Genomic DNA, 21,217 nt, shown 5'->3' with positions numbered 1-21,217 from the left:
ATCATTTTAAACCAAGAATAGTTGTTTCTTCTGATAATTACTCTTTTTGATAGGGTAACATGTACTTACTATTCAGAGTTTGCTCAGAAATTTATCTGGACTATTCTTGCCCTGTTATTTTAAACTGGAGGACCTGAAAGCAAGCATACTCACATAAATACAAACTTTAACTAGTTTTCCCACAAAATAACAGTTTTGATAAAAATTAAAGGTTTGTGTCAAACTAAATTTCCAAGTTTTTGAAGTGCAATTCACATTTACTTTCCTTATCCATGTATTCAGGGACATGCACCTTTGTTTAGGATAAGCTGTTTCTTTGCTTTACATGATGACGTGTACACTGTCCCCCGAGGAAAATGTCTTTGACATTTTGGTAGAGGAAAGAGTGTCTAAGTGACAATTTCAAATCTGAGTAAAGGCAATACGCTGTGGGCAAGTTGCCCAACTTCCACATGACGCATTTCATGGTGGCTTTAAGAGGCTGAGTCTTCCTTGAGAGAAGACAAAGGACATAAGTTGCTTGTGAAGAGTGCTTCATTAGCTTTCTTTGGAGAATTCTCAGAGCGAATATTGATAATGTCATTGTCATTGATAGTTCACTGAAGGAGAAGCATTTGTACAGAGCATCCAGCACCAACAGTGAGATCATGCACCAAATCAGATCTAATTACTGTCTGTAGTTTTGGAATGAAAAGTTGCATGACTCAGATAAGGAGAGAGAATTCCTCTCTGCCTACTTATTTCTCTTCTAGAGAAGCATAGGGAAGGAGGCATATAAAATGCATTAGGTCAATTCTGTAGAGAAATTCTTTTGTCATATTCACTCCCTTCAGCAAAGGCCAGAGAAATAGGATTTGTGGATCAGACACAGCATGTGTTCTCTAAGTCAATAGCAGACCTCTCTGTACACACAGAATAATAGAAAAGTTTTGGTGGGAAGGACGTCTGTGGTCCTCTCTCACCTATTTATTCCACGCTGCACTCAAAGCAGAGCATCTGGACTTACATAAGTAAGCTCAGGGCCTTCTCAGTCTTAGTTTTAAAATTCTGTCCAGTTCCACCCTTGAAGCTGTTCAAACCTGACTGGACACACTGCTCTGGCTGACCCTGCTTTGAGTCAGGTGGGTTAGACTAGATGATTTCCAGAGGTACCTTCCAAGCTCAACCATCCTGTGATTCACAAAGTCGTTGGCTTTTCTGGACGACCTGTTAACCATGCATGCGTGGGGCATGCTGTCTTTGAATTAGACCTGCAGCAGAAATCTATCTGTTCTATATGACCAATGTAGCTCATTTGAAATTAGTCCTAGGAGTCACAGAATTAGTGATTTAAAAATTAATCTTCAGCAGGTAACATTAACAAAGGAAAAAGGAATCAGGTAAATCCACTCCTTTTACATCTTAAAATTATCATGCAATTCAGCATAGGGACAGAGCTTCAGTTATATTTCATAGTATTTTGAAGGGCATTGGAAGGCACAAATATTTATTTGGAGAGGCAGGGAAGAAAAATACCAAACTCAATTTGTTACAAACCTCAAGAGAAATAAATAAGTGAAATGGAAAAGGTTCTTCGAGTTTAGTGAGGGACCTGTGTTTAATATCAACCAAAGTAGCTTATACATACCAAGCAGGTCTCCAGATTGAAGCTGTACTTCCTCTGCCAAGATGATTCTCTAGGGCAACACTGGATGAGGTCTTCTCAGATAAATAGATGTGAAATGCTACAAGGAAAAAAAATAAATAATTGAACGCCTGTAACATTCTCTTTGTAAATTAACTAGATATTTTAACTCACTTTCTCTTTTACCTTTTTCTGGCACAAGAACCCCCAGTACAACACAACACATCCATCCATCTCACGAAAGGAAAAAAAAAAAAAGTGCATTTCACATTGGATGCTTTGCGTCAAGCCTGCTAAGGCTAATAAATCAGCTGTCTCATTGCCCTGGTCATTTCAACCAATGTCTGACCCTTTTGTTAACTCATGATTTATAACTGGAAGTTACTTTTTTTTTTTTAATGCCAGATTTATAAACTTTACTGTGCTTGGTTTGATATAATATCCATTTTGTACACCAAGCTATAAGACAGTAAATTTATTGTCTATGAACTGTTACCTTGAAAAATTACATCAATGCAAAGTGGTTTCCATTTAGAATCAATGGGCAATAAATTCATTGTTTTTTTTTTTTTTTGAAGGGGGGAGAGAACATGATGATATTTATGAGGTCATGAGCAGCTATATAATGGGTGAAACTAGGAGCAGAGGCAACAGTCAGGAGTTCTGAGTTAGAGGGGTAGACAAAGACAAAATATATTCAACACAGCAATGATGCATAAGCTTGTATTCTGCTGTTTCATTATCAGCTTCTCCTGTCCTCTCTCATCTCTCCCCATCATCAATGACAGTGAGATGCCTTATCAACTCTCAGGTAAGAGCCTTTTGATTTTAACGGTCATAAAGGTGGGGCTGGAGCAGTAATACCAGAAAAGAAACAGGTATGTTTTCCAAGGGGCCTTTTATCTGTGCTGATCACCTGTAAAAACAGTAGGAATGTTTTGAGAGCACTGGCAATACATGTGACATCATCAGAGGGTGCTAGTCTTGTAAAACAGGGAGATTGAGTGCCCTAAATATTTCTTCTGCTGTTTTGAGATCCAGGAGACAAAAGAATATGAGCCTTCGAGCACTGAATGCAAGTGGGCACATACACTGTCTGTATTTGAAGCTGCATTAATAGGCACTGAGTTATTTAAAGATTCTTGGCTGTACGGTCTCTCCTCTTGCTACACTACAAAATTAACCATGTTTAACTGAAGTTGTATTTTAAAAGGAGAAAAACCTACTGCAAAGATTAATGTAGTCATACTTACCAAGAATGAGCAAGTCTCTCTGTCTTATGCTACAAAACCAGCAATGTATTGAGCATGCTATTTGTTTGCACTAACACAGATTCCATCCAGTTCACTGAAAGAACAAATCTTTGTTTGAAAAAGCTGTCCTCATAGTTTGAAATTATACTGAAAGTTAAGACTGAAATGGCTTAGTGAAAATGCACAACAGAGTCTGGAAAGCTACTATCATCATACCTGACTTATACTGGAAGAGTTTCTGAAAGGAGTTCTGAAAGAACAGGCAAATCAAAACCAAAGTTATGTCATAAAACTGACTATTAATAAATGGCTGTTCTTACCTGCTTTGCAGCTGTTGTGCTGGTTTACAGGTACCAGTAGTCCCCAATTTGCTTTGAAAATCCTGGACTCTACAAGCTAACATTTTCTCAAGCCTTCCACTATGTAACGTGCATTTACAGGCAACCATGACTCAGTGTGGGTAACATCTATCTCATCACAAGGTGAACAGGCTGGCTCTAACAATTATTGCATTTGTTTGAAGACATCCATTAGGCTTATTAAATCTCCCTTGCTAATGTAAAGATTCTCTAGGATGGGTAAGATAAAATTCTGTATAAAAGAGGGTTGTTGTTTTTAAATCAAAAAGCAAATTTACCTGCTAACACTGCTCTGAATTAAAAATAATACAAGGCTAGAGATATGAATTGTCTCCACATAGCACAGAGAAGTTACAGTATTATTCAGTCTTACACTGAACTCTCCACTGTCTTTTGCAATTATCTTTTTATACAGCAAAGAATCTAACAACATGGATGTCCAAGGTTTTCAGGTTCTTGATCTTGGTCCAAGTTTTTTAAATATTGGGGGATTATTTTCAGCCTTTATTTTCTTACATATTCCCCATATTCCTATAGGAGCTATACAGTCTTATCCATCCTTGCAGGTAAGAGCAACGGTAACTCCATTGTATTATCTAAAAGTGCAACTACAAACAAAATTAATGTACCTAACTAGAGTTTGATAATTGCACCCTCTCGTTGCCCACAATTTTGAATGTCTGCTATATGTTAGCAATGAAGAAATTTACTGCTCAGACTACAAAAGCTTTGTTTATCTCAAGTATAACACTGCTAAGGACTCCTGTTGGCAGCCTGCCTAGGGGCAAAGGCTAGTTAGAGAATTCTAAATTCTCCATGTACAAAGTAATTCCATCAGGTATCAGCAATCTGTTGTTTCAGAAAAAGTAAGAATATCTGTACTAGTACGCACATTAAATGAAAGAGATGATTGCAATGTACCGAGAAGCATAACTGCCAAAATATGTTTTAAGATTTCCTACATTTATTCCTGCTCTTCTCTGCGTTTTATAGCATTTAATAGTTGGAAAACCAAGGAAGTTAATAGGCCTGGAACAGGAAGTTTTGTCTTTATTCACAGAAAAGCTCCAGCACAGGAACTAGTTGATAAAAAAAAGAACTAAAATAAATCAATTATATAGAAGTCTGGGTTGCTTACAGCTGAGCACCCAAAGGATTAGGTTGTGAGTTCCTCAAGCAATTGGGAGGGGCTCCTATTGCTCAAAAAACTTTCTTAAAGAAAGACTTGTCAGAGAAATGAGAATCTGAGATTAACGTCAGAAAGTTATCTTTTCTAAAAGCAATGGAAGGAAAAAAAAAAAAAATCATCAAATCAGCTATCCTCTATTCTGATTCGTTAAATAAGGATGGATGATTACTTTCATGGTCATCTTCAACAGGTGGGGCCAACAGACCTGATCAGAATTCATCTGAAATTGATGAAAACAGGGATTCAAAGCAAAAGTCTCTTACCATATGCCTGTTTCTGTCATCTTCCATTTGCAGCTGATGAAGATTTGAGATTAAATCTGGAGCAGCTGGGCAGCCTAGGAAGCGCTTCCCTGTTTCAGCTTCTGCCAGAGCTCGTGGGCACACTGACTGAAGATAACAAAGCAGGTGAGGATTTACTACAGCAATTTACAGTGAATGCCCAAGGTTTGGATGTCAAACTTCCACAGATACTGTGCCCAGACTTCTGGGTATTTACTGAAATACAACATTATGTAGAGGCAACAGATAACTATCATTTAGTTAACTGGGTCCTGGGGAAAACCTGCTGAGCAGCCATGCTTGCAGCTTAATACTAGCTGGAAAAGTCTCCAAGTTAGTTTAGCAAAACCTCCATATAGCAAAACTGGGCAAGACAAAGACTGGCCTAGAAGGAACTAGAAGACAAAACAACTTAGCACAGTCTCTTAAAAAACATCAATACTCGCAGAAAGTGCAGAATCAATAAAAATAGATGGCTTGGAGAGCAACAGATGTAACAGCTGACTGCTGAAGAGGACAGTACAGCTTGCATCTGCAGAGTCCCATATCCTGCTGGAACTGTGAGCCACAAGAATTGCCTGTGCTGTAGCAAAAGGATTTTCTGTCTAGTCCTCTGAACATTCTGGTTCAATACTTCTGCCAGCATTATAGCACACAAGAATGACTTGTATAGGGTTCACAATTTCTAAATGGTAAAATATTTAATTACGTCTCCCTTCTACCAGGTCTTAGCCCCAGCAGCTACAGCCCAAGGGAAAATATCAAAGAGGTAAGTAAAAGATTAAATGACCATCTGTCAAGGGGGGAAAAAAAAAAAAAAAAAAAAGACTCCACATTTTAAAATACACAGTATTGTTACTGAGACATCATTTAAGATCCACAAACTTCATTAACTGTATAGACGAAAGTATGCCACAGTGTTCTGGAAGTTGGAAACACTTAGCAGTTAAGCATGGGAGAAAAGAGAGAGGGGGAAAGAAGGGAAAAGAGGAAAAAAGGAAAAGAGAAAAAAAAGAAAAAAAAAAAAAGAAAAAAGAAGGCAAGTAATCCAAAGCATTGCATTCTAAATCCCCCACTTTTTTTTTTTTTTTTCCTTCAGAAAAACAGGTTTCTAACTAAATGACAGTTTCCACCTTCACCAGGGTAGGCCAGTACATTAACCAGTACTAGTTGCATGTAGTTTTTTTTTTTTCCCCACTACAACGTAGGCTACACAGTATTATCAGATTTGTTATGAACTATGAGGTAAATGGAGATCATCATTCCTGTTCACTTGTCTGTTGAATTAAATATAAAGGCAGAGGACAGGGACTAGTTTCAGTGCATCACCTCTATCAGAGGGCACACTGGGCACTTGCCCCTTTTTCCCCCAAGTCAGAACACAGGACTGGGTGATCAACTGGGACAGTAAAGAGCACACTTTCCCACTGGGAACAATTATCATTCCACAGTAACATCTCTAATGCTGTCTGACTTCAGGCTTTCTATGGAAATCATCCTCGAATTGCTTTGCTGGGCCGCTTCTTGACCAAGGGCAGAAAACAATACAAGAAACGTGGGAATCTTTCCGAGTGCTTCTGGAAATATTGTGTGTGAGCAGGTGAAGAAACTTGCCCTGATTTTGGTTGTGTAATTCATACATATGTCTGAAAACATGTATATACATTTGCTTAATTTAAAATTAGAATGAAGAAATATGAGAACAGGTCCGAACTTTAGGTTCTATGCTACTGGAAAATTAATAAATTCTTGATGTTTTGCAATTACGCTGTGAGCAGTGTAGTTATTTTGTTAGAATTCAGCACAACAGGAAGGAAGTAATGAGACAAAGTGATAAATGTGCAACATGAGGAGAACTTGGGGAAGGGAAGCAAGATTCCCATTGGGTCCCATGAAACCTCCCAGAAGAGCGATGCCTCAACCATGTCTAAATCCAGAGGCAAGAGGACTCTACCCTTTGTCATTTGACGTAGATTGGGATGGCAGGAACAAAAGGTCATTGCTGCATTCCCTGATGATACTGAGCCAGTGACGGATGGCAGTTTAACAGTGCCCAGTCCCCCACTACCACCCCCAAGGCACCACAAACCCAGGACGTATCTGTCAGGATCAAGCAACAGCTCCCACTGCTGCTGGAGAGAGAAATAACTGGTTTTCTTGGTCACCTGTAAAGAAAGGGCCACAAATTTATTTCTTTGTAGCACCCTCCTAGTCTACAGCACCACATCACAACGGGGTTGCCTGTGCATAGCAAAGGCTTTAAAAATTATATCTATCATCAAGCATAAGATGGAATGTAAACATTATGGTTGTCAATGTTAAGTCTTTACACTCAGAGTGCAGAGAGTGGAGGCAGACAGATTCTGTGACTGTCACCTTCATTTACATGGCCGCATGCTCAGATGCTGGAAGGTGATACATGGACTTAAATCACACATGTTACTGGGGCAAGCCACCTCCTGCTTGGGCACTCAAGGGGAGTGAGCGTTGCTCCCCTGAGCCTCCACACAGTTTTTATAATGTTGTTTAATCTTAGCACATAAAGCAAATGTGGAGTAGACAAATGAGCAGCTGCAAAAGGGTTCTATTTGTATGAAGAGTGCCAGTGTATTTTATCAATCTCAGGTAATTCCCAATAGTATCTGCAATGAATAGAGCTAAAGAGCCAAGAATTATCTCTGGGGTATGCCAATCTTGACAATAAGCACAGTCTGAGCTGCAAAGCTTGCCCTTGTTCAATACATACTGTGCATAAATCTTCTGCTAATCAAAGCTCACAGAAAGCTTGAAGCTTCACCTAACAGTGATACACATGCTACATTGATCTCAATAATATACATCATAAATCTCTGACTGTGCTATTTAAACAAGGCCTACAGGCTTGATACAGCTTGTTCACATAACTGCTGAGACAGATGAAGCCAGCTATAAAAGAAAAATGTTCTTAAAAATGCAGATCATCTGGATGCACTGTGTAGCTATTTGAAATCTGCTGAACATTCACCCTTCTCTTACACAATGGAGCAAGTCTGCCTGTCTGAAAATTATTCGTGTCCTGCTACCTCATCAGTCAATAGAAACTTGTAAAAGGTTTCAAAATTGACTAAATGCATAACCGCTTAAGATACATTTATTTCATAGACAGGGAAAGGCATAGATTCTACAAAGAAGGGGGAGAAAAAATAAATCTGATCAATCCCACTTCAAAAATTACAAACAGAAAGTAAAATACATAAAGCCATAATGAATAATAATCGAAAAAAACATTACAAATATTAAAAAGTTCACTAGCCAGCTACATGAGAACAAAGGAATGAAAAAAGCTGTCACATGGTGAGGATGGAGTCAAGATGAGGTAACCAGGCTATAAACCCACAAGCTGTTTAAGCTTTCAATACTGCGAAAACTACTTGCTAGCAGTTGTGGCATCTAAAGGCGCAACACTCGAACAACATACTGTGTTCAACTTAGGCCAGAGCCAGCAGCATGGGCTGGGAGGGAAAATTCAGCTAATTCTCATCTAGCAGAATTTCATCAGCACCTGAAAATTCCAGTCATTCACAGTCCTTGCCTGTGGCAGGAAGGCATTCAGGTTGCATCTTCAGACCTGACCAGTAGTTCTCAAACAGATGATCATTCAAGACACTGTTATACACCTGACTGCATGCAGATAACTCAGCTCCAGGACCCAGAAGTTGAGAGCCCAATCAATTCACAACACAGAAGGGCTATCTCTGCTTCTCCCCCATCCTGCTATAACTTATGGTTTCCACCAGCTTTCAGCTCTGAGCTTTTCCTTTCTTCTTCTGCAGGCCAGAGACAGGAAGGCTGGAGCTGTCACAGCTAACTGAAGAGATGGTAGGAACAGTGCCAGAGGCCAGGCTGACCATCTTTCAGCCAGACAGGATGAAGCTCTCAGAGCAGGCAGAAAGGGGCAACTTGCAGCTGGAGAAGTGAGCTGCAGGAGTCCTGTCTATACCAGCCTAAGCCTGCCTGTAATCAGACTGGAGCATCAAACAAGAGCCACACAAGCAGACACCTGTTTGAGCTGCACAGGAGTAGTGTATAATATATATGCTGTCAGTCAAGGCAACTGTGGAGCAAGCCTACTACAAAAAAGCTGTGGTCTCTCCTCATTTTTGAGATTAGTGTCAGTAGTCACCAGAGGTCCAACATTTTTCTCTCACCATCTGCCAAATATACAGCAGTACATCATTGAAGAGAAGGGCGAATGTACCTTTGACATCCACACAGAGGTGAAAGCTAGAGACTTTTAGCTGAAGTTCTTGCTCAGAGTTGACAGGCAGATGACTGCTATTAACAAACTGGTAACATAGCTGGACTGACATTGCCTAGATCGCTGAATAAAAACCTAACACTACCTCGAACTTTTTCATTTCACAAGTCTGTTAGCCCAGAGCAGGGTCTGGTCCCCAGTGTGCACAGAGCCAATCCCACACACTGAGATCAGTTATTAAAAAGTTGCTCAGGTTTGGGTGCTAGAGGGTTTTCCCACAAAGCCAGCACACCTGGGCACTTTTCAGAGCTTCTTTTATACACAAAATTATCAATTTGTAAATTTTCAAGAACTTCCCACTGATAGTGACTGGTTAGTAATTTGCATATGATTACACAACACTTATTTGTATGCATGCTCTATGAGTGAGGCTCATAGAGGTGTCTAGGCTGGTGTCTCTTGCCCTGTGAATGTTATTTTTAGTATTGTAATGAGGCTGGTTCACTCAGAGATAACACCATCATTTAGCTGACTACTTCAAATTACTCAGAACTAAATTATCTCTAAATACACATGGTTTACATGTTTTCCAGGATCTTTCTCCTTCAAGGATGATTGACTCTTGATATCAAGTCCCTTAACTAATCCTTGTGGATACCCTTAAGGACGATCATCCTGACCTAGACATAGAGTACATGTCTATCTTTTCCTTTACGGGCACCAATAGATACTAAAGGACTCAATTAACTTGCACAGTATTTCACATCCTTAACTCACTTTTTCTCGTTTGCCAATAATGGCCAACATGCCTATATTCACTTCTCCTCATAATTTGTGCAACAAAAATACCTAGATAATTTGGCTCACCTTTATAGGCATCTTTACAGTGACCAAATCAACCTTTTAAAAATTAATAAATCTGCAAAAATATATCCAATGTTACCTTCAAGATGCCTGTATTTCAAGGAACCGCACCACTTACCTTGCCAGAAGCAGCTGCAGTTACACGCTTATTTAAAATGATTCCTTTACAATTTTAACATATCTTCTGTTTTGTACTTTGTACCTCCTGTATGATTTTGACTTTCTCCTGCAAGCTTCTTTAAGCACAGTCTATCACACTTCTCTCTGAAGTCCCTTAAAGTAGAAAAAGATGAGCAGATTGTTTTTCTGCAATTTAAGAACTTCGCCTGTCTATGAGACATGCCTGTGAAATAAACCTGTGAATTGTTTCTTTGTACTTCTTCCAGAATACAAATTTTAGAATAGTGTGGCCAAAGTGCTCGCAGGGCACTTATTTACACTGGCTAAAAAAAATCAGCACAGACTGAACCTTTAAATCTTGCATGCCAAACCCCAACAACTTACCCATCTAAATATAATGCTTCATATTCAAAAAGTACTTGTTCTTTTTCATGAGATGCTATTAGGAAACAACATGTCCTGAAGTGGGCAAGATGGAGTGAGATTTTTAAAAAAAAACAAACAAACAAGCAAACAAACCAAAAACCAAACCCAACCAAACAAACCTAACCACCCACAAAAATGCGCCCCCAAAACAGGATAAATGTCCACTACATAACCATTTTCATGGTACCCACAAGCTCACCACCTATGTACAATCAGAAAAATGAGTATTTTCTTAAAAGCCTATTTTCTAGAAATTACCAAAATCAAAAGTAAACACACCTGAAACAGTTCTTTGCAGTATATTTATTTATAAAAACAGAAGCTCCTTTAACGGGTACAGTTAAAATCATAACTGTAAATTCAAACACAGCTAAATATTATTCCAATAATACATTCCTATCAACTGATGTAAAAATTAATTTGATTGTAAAATTCTATTGAGCTGGAAGATAAACTTATCAATATGTTACTCATTCAGCAAATACTTATTGCACTCTAAAAATACACTAGGGTCCCTCCTGTTCATAGCAATGCCATGAAAGTATTTGCACATCAACTCATCTTTTCAAAACATAATTATGTATTTATGAATACAACAACAACAAAAATTGCCAGTGAAATCCACTAAGTGTTTCCAAACTGTTGTGGCCCCCACAGGGGGTAGTAACTGCATCATTACTGTACTTGCCTGTTTGCCCTTTGATCACCAAAAAAAGTAACCTTCCAAGCAGCATTAAACTGTCTCCAACGCTTTAATTATGCCAAGCAAAGTCACATAAACGAAGTACCATGTGCAAATCTAGCTGCAACGTTTCCTCCACTGGTCTTTCAGATCAGAACTGGATTTCACTTTGATTACTTCATCAAACCACAAAGACTGAAAGACTAATGTAAGCTTAAGTAAAAACTATCCGTTCCCGCAAACTTACGGAAACAAAGTCCTTCCTAAAAGACTTGATAAGGCATTTGATTGCAAGATACTGTGATTGCAGTGGGGTAAAGAGTAGCTTAGGAAACTGTTTTTTTTTGCCCTAAGCCTCATTTTGCAGCCAAGATAATTTGTGGTTTGGGGCAAAAAACTGATTTTCATTATCACACAGGGCACTGATTCACCTCTTCATTCTTTTTATACTTTCTTCCATACCATTTTTCCATAGCTCAGGACTAGCACAGCCCTATACAAGGAATCATGGTACCTAAGATTTAGCCAGGATTACAAACTTTGAATTCAAACTCCTATACACATGCACCTTCATTACATACAGTCAGAGGGTATGGTGTTCACATCTCTACAAAAATGTTCTAGAATTTCTGTTGCTGTATGATCCCACTGCACACAAATTCATAGTAGCAGGTGGTTTAAGAAGGGTTAACATCTCCAAACAGAAACACATTTAATATGATCGAGTTTCTATGTACAGGTCAGAATCTTGACCACTTGTAGCAAAGACAGCACAGAATATATGACTAAAGATCCCCAGATTATACTCCTGGACTTGGTATGAACTGGGGATATCCATATGTGCAAGTCCTTTGTGTCTCTGCCTCTTTTTTTCACGGCTGGGATGACCACAGTAATCTTTTTGACATGTTTCCAGACCTATGGATGAAAAGCATTATTGAAGTGCTGAGTATGTTTTACTATTCTCCTAAACTAAGTCCCACTGTTTTATGATATGGGTGACATGTACGCCTGCTAAGACATTGCAAACCATCTCATTTTCATACTTGGGAAATACAGTGGAAATAATGTAAAGCAAAATAGCTGACGATCTAAACTTTCTTTCTGGCTTACATTTCTAAATGACTTTGAGGGAGACCAGCTGTCCTTACCTGGAGTATTCAAATTAATCTATTTCACTCAGTCTCAAAATAAATTAAAGCAGTCATTTCAATTTAACCACAGAATATTAACTAGAAATGGATTCTACCACATCAGTCTAATCTGGCAGTTAAGTTAGTTAAAAAGCTTCCAATTAAGACAAGAACCTATACACAAAGTATGCTATTACATGTTTTAGAGCAAGTATTTTAGGCAGTGTGGTTATAAAGCAGGACACTGTCTTGGAAAAGTGCTGGAAAAAGACTAAGACACAGCCCGTATTTTCCTGCTTGAGTACATGACTTGATATAGGTAAACACGTATTGAAGTCTCTCATTCTAAGAAGTGTTTAAAGTTCAAACAAAACATACTGAGGATGTGGAGACCTCTGATGTTTTACAACACAAGAAAAGTTCAAGCCAAAAAAAAAAAAAAAAAGAGACAAACAAGAGTAGCTTAAGAGTAAAATAGAAAGCAAGAGGTATAAACAGAGAAGGCAAGCATCCTGTGGAAAACAAAAAAAAAACCCGACAAACAGAAAACCCCAAAACAAACAGAAGAACACTGCCCCAGTCAAATTAACCTTGAAAACTTAAAATTTTGTAAAAATAAAATTCCTTGAAATGAGCTTTAATGACAAAGATTGTCACTGAATTGATTTTAAAAAAGTAACAAAACCCCTTAGATAAATACAGTTTTCCTTCAATGATCTGCAGATCACAGTATTTTTAACTTAACAACTTTAAGTTTACTGGCAAATGAAACAGAAAAGCAAAAATCCATCACATAGCTGGAAGAGTTACACAAAAGGGTGAACAACATATTACATTCTAAAACACTTCGTTGAGAAGGCAAAGGTGATTAATAACACAAGGAAAATCTAACTACATCCAGCCTTTCATAACCAAAGGGGAAATCAGACAAAATCTGTTAGGTTTTAAGAGATGTGTGTTCTGTTTGAACAGCACTTTGAGACATTCAGTTTTAAGCTAGAAGTATTAACATGAGATCAAGACCTTTTACATATTGAAAGTGGTTCCCACTTTCTGAGCAACAAACTCACTCTGTGCACAAACTCATTTTTCATCCATGGATTTCAACAGTCAGAGACTCCACTATGAAGAAAGAAGTTAAAACTTGTACAGGAAGTCAACAGGGCTAATAACGGACATATGGCTTGATGTTCAAGTTTGGCTCCACAACATGTGACTTTTCAAGAAAGCAAAAGATATTAAGCTCAATCTCTTTTTCTTTTTTAGCAGCAGTGCAACAGAAAAAAAATAGGGACTGCTTAAAGTTACCTATTCGCTGTGTCTGGGTTCAACTCACCTAACTACTCTAATAAAAAAAAACTACAAGCCTGCCTTTCAGAATGCTAGCAACACAAAATAAAAAACTGCATGTAGCTACTTGAATTGGTAATTAGGCTACAGTGCCTTGAAAGAGGTTTCCCATGTGTCTTTCTTTAAGAAGCAGATATCATATAAGAAAACTACTGAATTGTTACTTCTACTTTTTTTTTTTTTTTTCACTGTACTTCCTAATTTAATCTCTGGTGGATTTGCAAACCAGTTACCCTCAATTAATTTAAAACACTTATCTTGAGAAAAACAGCTTGAAAAGCAAAACCTATAAACAGCTTGGTTCCAAAACACTCATCATGAAAAACATAAGAAATACCTTTGCTTCTTTTCACTTCAGTTTATTTTTTTGATGGGCACAAGCTGGTTAAAGGCATATTGATGCAGACTAACTTGGCCAATTTTCAGTTGTTCACTAAAAAGCCTACTAGATTCCCAAACCAGCTACAGGGATTTTAGACCCTCAGAGTATTATGATCTTCACTTCCGACCTTTAACTACTGAGCAAACAAAATGGAAGAGCACTCCACTGCTGCTTGGTTTCAATGCTGGCTTCAGCACATCTACCCTACTTGGGAGAGCAAGTATGCTCTGATCTGTTAGGTTCATCACTGTAGGTTCTTAATCACTGCATCTTTTCAGAGTCTTGCCTGCCAAATGCACTTAGAACCCAAAAGACCTTTGTATTTTGCTCATCATTGAGCCATCCAAAATAAGAAACGTAACTCATTCTGCATCAAGTCTGTGAGGTCAGAAAGGGAAAGTTTCCCAGTGAAAGATTGTCTTCCAAGTCATCCCAGGAGTAGAGAGGTAATGGAGGAAGATTATTTTCACATGTGCAACTGCTTGTGTTGGAAAAAGTCAGCCAGCCAGAGTCACTGCTAGTATACAGCAAAGAGAGAGGAAAAGAAAATGCGAATTGCACCAAACAGTTTTGCTGGTAAAAGTGCTGATGTCTTCAGCGCTGCAGGAGCGGAGACGATTTTCCCTTGTTTTCCATATTGGCATCAGCCATTGCAGCCTCACAACTTGCTTCCCTGATGTCACATGTAACACAGCCCTTTAAAAAGGAATAAGAATACAGTAATTTATATTGCTCTTTTTATGAGTATATTTCAAAGAGTGAAATCCTGATACTGTGATCTGTTGCGGTCTCTTGAAACCTCTCACCACTGGGCTGAAATCTCTCCAAAAGCAGAAATTATACAGATATCTTAGTTTCCAAAGCAGGTACTTGTACCTCCAACTTATCTTGTCTCAGGAACAAATTCCTTGGTTAGTAGAACATAGTTTTAGCTTTGAGATTAAAATGCACGTGGCTTCCTTGAATGCCTTCCTTATCTTTCCGCTTTATAAGCAAGCTGCTCAGTAAGGATGTGGACTGCAGATGGAACAGCAACAATATGAACCAAAAAAAAAGGCTGAAACACCCAAGAGTATTGACAGATCAGATTTCTCTTGTTGAGAAATAGCACTGTATTGAAATAAAGTATTAAAATAGAAATCCTGCATTTCTACTGTAAGAAGCCCGGTTGCATTTGCAAAATCATAATTTATATTAGAACCTCCTCTGTGACTGCAAGTGTTTTTCAGCTTGCTGAACCCTTGCTCTAATCCTCAATAATGTCTGAGTGTTATATGCTACTCACTCATAGCAACAATCAGCTTTATCAGAAAAGAAGACCTAATACCTAGGGAAAAAAAAATCACTACATACAGACTCTTATATGAGCATATTCATCCAGCCGTGGCTGAAGAAACTTTGCTAAGGTGGTTCCTACATGGAATTTGTGTATCTTGCAAAAAATTACAACGGAAAGACCTCTACTTTGGCACTTCTCATCTAGCTAGCATACCCAAGTTCTTCTTCTTCAAAATAGTAACTGCAATGACGACAGCAGCGCTGCAAGATCACATTGGTTAGATATGGTACTGCCTCTGGCTAACCAAGGCATGAATAAGCTGCAGCTTCCTTTCACAACTCCTTACTTGGGTACTGATTTGCAGTGGGACAGTCTGGGTCCGGATCCACGCGTGCACCTCTGCAAGCTCTTTCTTTTGCCCATCTGTGAACCAAGGCTGCTGCTTTCGCATGACTGCCAGCTTCTCCAGATCCTCCTTTAAAACCTCCTCTTTAATTCTGCAGGTAAAAGACATCTGTGAACACAGCTGTACCAGATGAAGCAAGGCAGCCACTGACTATAATCACACCAGGAGAGGCTCTTCAGCAGTATCTACAGCATCAACCATTGAAAAGTAACTATACTTCGTGATACTCTATTAGCTTTGTAAAGCTTCTTCCAGCACTGGTCTGTCAGTGTGTTTTTTTGTTTGTTTTGTTTTGTTTTGTTTGTTTTTTGTTTTGTTTTTTCTTGTTTCTGTTGTGGCTTTTTGGGTATTTGCTGTTTTGTTTTTTCTTGTTTTGTGTTTTCATTAAATGTAGAATCTCATTACCAACTATAAGCTAATTGCAAGCAACTTGCAAGTAACAGGGCTTAAAATACACGATCAGTAACTTAATATACCTTCTTAGGAGTTTCATTGCTTCATGCTCTGTTTCTATGGTCTCGTTTTTAATTCTACAGTTCTATGTACAATCCCCAACAACCTGTCAGAAATTGTTGATGTTTTCCAACCTGTTTGGCATTTGGTAAGTCATTAAAACTTGCTCAGGTGTGTGATCCATCATCACCCAGGCTGACTCATGTTTGGATTTATGAGCTGTCCCTTTTTCTCCTGCTTCATGATTCTTTTCTTCTTTGGAAGCTTCAGAATAATCATTACTGGCAAAATATGTGCTGCTTTTCCCACTACCTGCTGAGAATTAGCATTAAAAAAACAAATGAATGCCGATGCCCAAGAAATCCTAGTAATGCACCACAAAAAGTGGAAGAATGTAAGTGTACTCCTGCAAGCTCATTCTGCAATATGAACACAGGTACTCTTGCATGATTGCTCTAGGAAGTGATTACTGCTTACTGATAATTCAAAGATCAAGTGCATTCTATTGAGTTACTCAAGATCTCCAAAGCTCTATTAATTCTTCTCAAAACCAATCAGCTCAAATTGTCTGCTTGTCTCAAGAGGTCCTGCACTAGGCAGATTTACCTCTACTCAAATGAGACATAAAACAGTATATAATGCAGAAAAAAGTTATGAGTAAAATTAATGACTTACAGGATAAACTACTAGCTTCTTAGATTCCTGTGTGCAACTAAAATGGCTGAAACAGACTTGGCTTCAAACACTGAAAGCCTGGGAAAAGTAAAGACTACAGATCCTCTTACTGGGATTTACATCTCTGTTACAGTATCTTGTAATGAATTACCAATATATTAGCAAGACATCTAGCATCAAATATCCAAATCTTGAACTTCCCTACCTGTGCTACAACCAGAAGTCTCACTGGAGCCAGAGCCTAAAGAACCAGAAAAAGCTGATCCACCACCTGATGGTGCTGAACCTGTACCCAACTCGGAGTCCTCGTACAGCGAGTGGTCAGTAAATTCACTAGAAGCACAATGGCTAGCACTGTTACCACTATCTTCTCGATTGTTGTCCTGGAGACAAAAATCAAAACAAATATATCCACAGAAGTTACATTTAAGTTTGAAAAAGGAAGTTCATGCATTTACTGAATTTATCGCATTTTACTAATTTCTCATGTCAATGCACTAAATTTGGAGTTTCTAGCTCTGAAAATGAATGGCAGTCTAGAACTCAAGGTAACACTCTTCATGGGTGAAATCGCCAAGCATCTGGACTCTATTCATTTCTGCTGTAGATCCTTCCCCACTGGGTCAAGACATTGTACTGTTGCATTGCTAGTATTTTCTGCTGACAGGAGAGCAGGAGTCAGTTCCTTTCATACCCTGTTAGATGGCATGAAGCTGCCATACACACCAAACAATAGCGCACTACAGGGAAAATGAGCCGTCCCCTGACACACTATATGAAGCTCATCGCTTCAGCAACTACAGGTACATCAACTCCCCTTTGAGGACCCTACCCTGCAGTTTCAGCTGATCCAGCCTTTCCAGCCCAATCTGGATTCAGGAGCCAACATTATTTTCCTTGCCTGCAGAGCTCAGATTCCTGCCTCTGAGTTTACCGCGGAAGTTGGAGAGGCCTTTTCTATGCCCATGTATGGAAACCGACCCACATGGATCCCTGTTCTTCGTTCATTAGCTGCATCCCTGGGAGACAGAGGGAGTAATTAGAAGCGTATCTTCCCTTTGTTTTGGTTCTCCACAGACACTGTGGGACCGGGTGAAAAAGGATGCGAGCTGCACAGCACTAATGAAGTTCCACATGCATAAAAGCCCCAAACCCAAAATTCTGGCCAAGAGTTTAATGGAAAAGGCTGCTGCCAAAATGCTGAGCTAAAGCAGCTTGTGGCAGCCGAGACCAGATCTCACATTTCTGTCATGTGCTAAGTGCCAACACTCTACTGTTACAATTTCCCACAGGCACAAGTGTAAACATCTTTGTGCCCTGCAGCCTATGTAGCACACCCACTGGAAAAAGCAGATAAAATCTGGTGTCACTGAAACACACGGCACCACCACTTGGTTTTGGTGACTGAACACCATGAGAGTTCCTCCTCTACATTAAAAATTTGCCAGTACTTACACATCTAGTTTCTGCATGTGCTTTAACATCAGTACTAATGGAAAGCTCCATAGGTTTTGGCACCTCCTCTTGAAGCAAATTCAGCTGAAGCGGGGAGCTGCTCCGTGAGCTACTTGGCAGTAGGGCCTTGTGATGCTGGACCTCTTGCTGGTCTTCCAAGGATGTGGCATAAGAGACTGGAAAGGGCTGATCGACAGAATGTGGTACTATTGGTGAGGGAGCAGGAGGGGGAGCTGAAGGTAGTGTAGTGAATGAAGAGGGGGGATAAACATACTGAGGGGTAGGAAGAAAAACATAGTGAGGCAACTGAGCATACACGGGGAAATTCTGAAAAAATACAGCCATAAACGTGCCTGCGTTTGGGGAATAAAGTGCTGGGCATGACTGTGCTTCACAGCATAGTTGTGACGATGATGTGGACTCAGGTTTCAAAGAGTGAAGTGCAAGCTCCTCTCCTACAGAAGAGGCTGGAAAACTAGATAGTGGATCCGAACAGACAGGAAATCCCACAGAAGAAACGGCATTCATACTGGAGGAGCTCAGACAGGACACTTCTGAGGCAGAGAATGACTGTTTCTGGATTGTTCTCTTCTCACATGAAAGACTACTTCTATTTTTGCTAGAAGAGTGGTTATCTGACGACTGTCTCCGAGGTTTCTTGTGCTTGAATTTTCCATGTTTGTCTTTTTTACAACTAGCTGGGTTCATCTGCTTTGAAGGGGAATCTCCTAAGGAGGAAAAAAATAGACACATTCACTGAAATGACAGACCTAGGGCTAAGAAAAAAAAAAAAAAAAAAAGATAAAAACATCCTGATAATTGCACTTGACTTATTTGGAGAGCTGACTTTTCTCTGGGCAATTCCTCCATACACTACACTAATGGATTTACTGACCTACCTACAGTATTTCCCTTCATGTTATCCGTTTTCTTATTGGCCATTTTCACTTATCTCAATCAGACCTTTTAGATTCCTTTAAGAGGAGGCAATAAACTATCTGGGATTTGCAGGGTCTGTTGCAATAATTTTCTGCTTTGTTTAAAGTCTAAGATAGCAACATCCAAGATGCAGCAGACCTGTGTGGGCAACGCTGTTGCCAAGACCCGGCAGTTTAAAGCAAGTATTCTGTTTGCAGACACCTGATAAATCATACAAGTGAGAACCAGACTTCACTGCTAGGTTGGTCTTTGTAATTTATCTAGTAACTCTTTACTTCTCAAAGCTGCTGCCTACCTTGGCCACAGGAATGTCCATTGTCACTTCTGCGCCCCTGCTGGAGGTAAGTCCTAAATGGGGAGAGCAAGACTCTCTGGCGAAATTTGTCAACGTAGTTCTGCTCCTCTTTTTGAGCATGGGCTGACAATGTCTCTTTTGTTAGCCCAACTGGCCTTAAGTCCACAGGTTCCATCGTGAGACTCTGAGCATCCAAAGGAGGTACCTCCATTTGTTCACTTCCAACAGCAGTATCCTCCACTGTAGTCACTTCTTTGAAGAGAGAAAATAAATCACTCACTCTTTACTCTTCTGGTTATGCTTTCTGGTGTCAACTCCCACAACTCCCAGAGAGTTGCACAAAAAACAATCCTGTCTGACCTACTAGGCAGATACAGGTTGCAGAGGTAGGAGGAGAAAACACCCTTTATGCTCAAATATAGTTACACTAACATCAACTGAACAAGTTACTTTGCATGGTCTGGAAAACTTTGAATTCAGTTTGAAGTTACAGAGACAGTTCTTTCTCCCTGTTTTCTTAGTACAATAGCAGTTAAATATTATTTTTTATGCTTATTTCTGCATTAAGATCAAGTCATACTGGTCAATAGTAATTTTTATTTTAATCCTCAATGGCTAAAAGCACATTGTTGTGTTTGAGATACATGTGATGAAGTTAAAAGGGGAAAAGAAACAGTTTAAGCAGAGCGCAGTTTTATTAGAATAAATTTCTAGGCTCAAGTTTTCTTCAGGGTCTCTAGAAGTACCTAAATTATAATTCAGACATCATATTCATGAAAATGTTGCCTCAAATGGACAAAACTTTCCCACGGTATACTTCCATCTGGAAACACTGCAAATTTAAGAATCAGTGAGTCAAGCTGTGTTTCACAAGTGTGAACAGTACCTGATTCAGGGTGTGGAACGTGCACTATAGTGCTGCTGTAACTGCACTGGCTGGTGACAGACACCACACTTGGAGCCTTGCTGGACAGGGTGAGGTCTGTCAGAGGAGCTCCCACCATGCTTGCAAGTTTCTGCTCCTTCAGCATCTCTTCCTGATTAGCAGATACTGGAGTCTGGGAATCAACTGCTGAAAGCACAGCAGTATCTACTGGTAAACGACAAAGTTTCTGCATGGAATTTAATTCCAAGAACTATGCTCCAAATCCATCAAGTCTGACTGGTTCAGAAACAACCAGTAACTACACACACTATTAAATAAGACAGTCATATATAAATGTAACATTTATATGCAAGTGCAATGTCAGCACATATTAAATAAGGCATAAACTGAGTGAGGAACAGAGGGTTCATTCAGCAACAACAAACAATAGCTCTTCTAATGCATTCTACATTCTAAGACTGAATATTGTAACTTATGCTTAATTGTGCAATCTACAGAAGGTAAGCAGATATTTACCACACAACCAGAACAGTTAAATTGTTGTCATACTAACAGCAGAAGTGGACATAAACTTTGCAACATACAACAGTGGCATGTATAAAAAAAAAAAAAACAAACAAAACCAAACAGTTGTGACCCTATTATGATTGTCAGTATACTTTGTGTTACCTTCCCATGCCTCTTTGCTGACTTTCCTGGACTTGCTTGTCATCTTCTGAAGATGATGATGATGTATTTGCAGAAGATTTACATTTCCTTTTCAATGTTGGAACAGTGCAGCTCTCTAGATATCTGAAATAAAAGCGTATCACAGGAAGCTCTCCCTGCTTTGTGTTTTTTCTCCACATGAAGAGACAAACATTTGAATTATCCAAACTGGAGATCTAGGGGTGTTCACTAGTATTTTAATCATAGAATCCTTTAGGTTG

General features: G+C 39.2%; 2 protein-coding genes across 2 annotated transcripts; one reads left to right on the top strand and one right to left on the bottom strand.

Annotated features, from left to right (window-relative positions):
• Window positions 1–2,335: 2,335 nt before the first annotated feature.
• On the top strand, window positions 2,336–6,302 carry LOC103778184 (urotensin-2-like). The gene is made up of 4 exons (XM_008945759.1): window positions 2,336–2,435; window positions 4,722–4,832; window positions 5,432–5,475; window positions 6,186–6,302. The coding sequence occupies exons 1-4, from the start codon at window positions 2,336–2,338 to the stop codon at window positions 6,300–6,302; spliced, it is 372 nt and encodes a 123-aa protein (XP_008944007.1).
• An 8,192-nt stretch (window positions 6,303–14,494) lies between these two features.
• Window positions 14,495–21,080, bottom strand: LOC103778185 (period circadian protein homolog 3-like; the record flags this gene model as incomplete). Its single annotated transcript, XM_008945760.1, has 8 exons — window positions 14,495–14,596; window positions 15,526–15,676; window positions 16,173–16,350; window positions 16,919–17,096; window positions 18,169–18,896; window positions 19,403–19,654; window positions 20,289–20,495; window positions 20,968–21,080. Coding segments are annotated over 8 exons (1,909 nt in total), but the record flags the coding sequence as incomplete, so codon positions are not given.
• Between the last annotated feature and the right edge of the window lie 137 nt (window positions 21,081–21,217).

Source organism: Merops nubicus, unplaced genomic scaffold (assembly GCF_000691845.1).
Source record: "Merops nubicus isolate BGI_N331 unplaced genomic scaffold, ASM69184v1 scaffold33508, whole genome shotgun sequence".
NCBI classification, from domain to species: domain Eukaryota; kingdom Metazoa; phylum Chordata; class Aves; order Coraciiformes; family Meropidae; genus Merops; species Merops nubicus.
The sequence above is the reverse complement of the archived record's forward strand: the minus strand, read 5'-3'. Positions and strand labels throughout refer to the sequence as shown.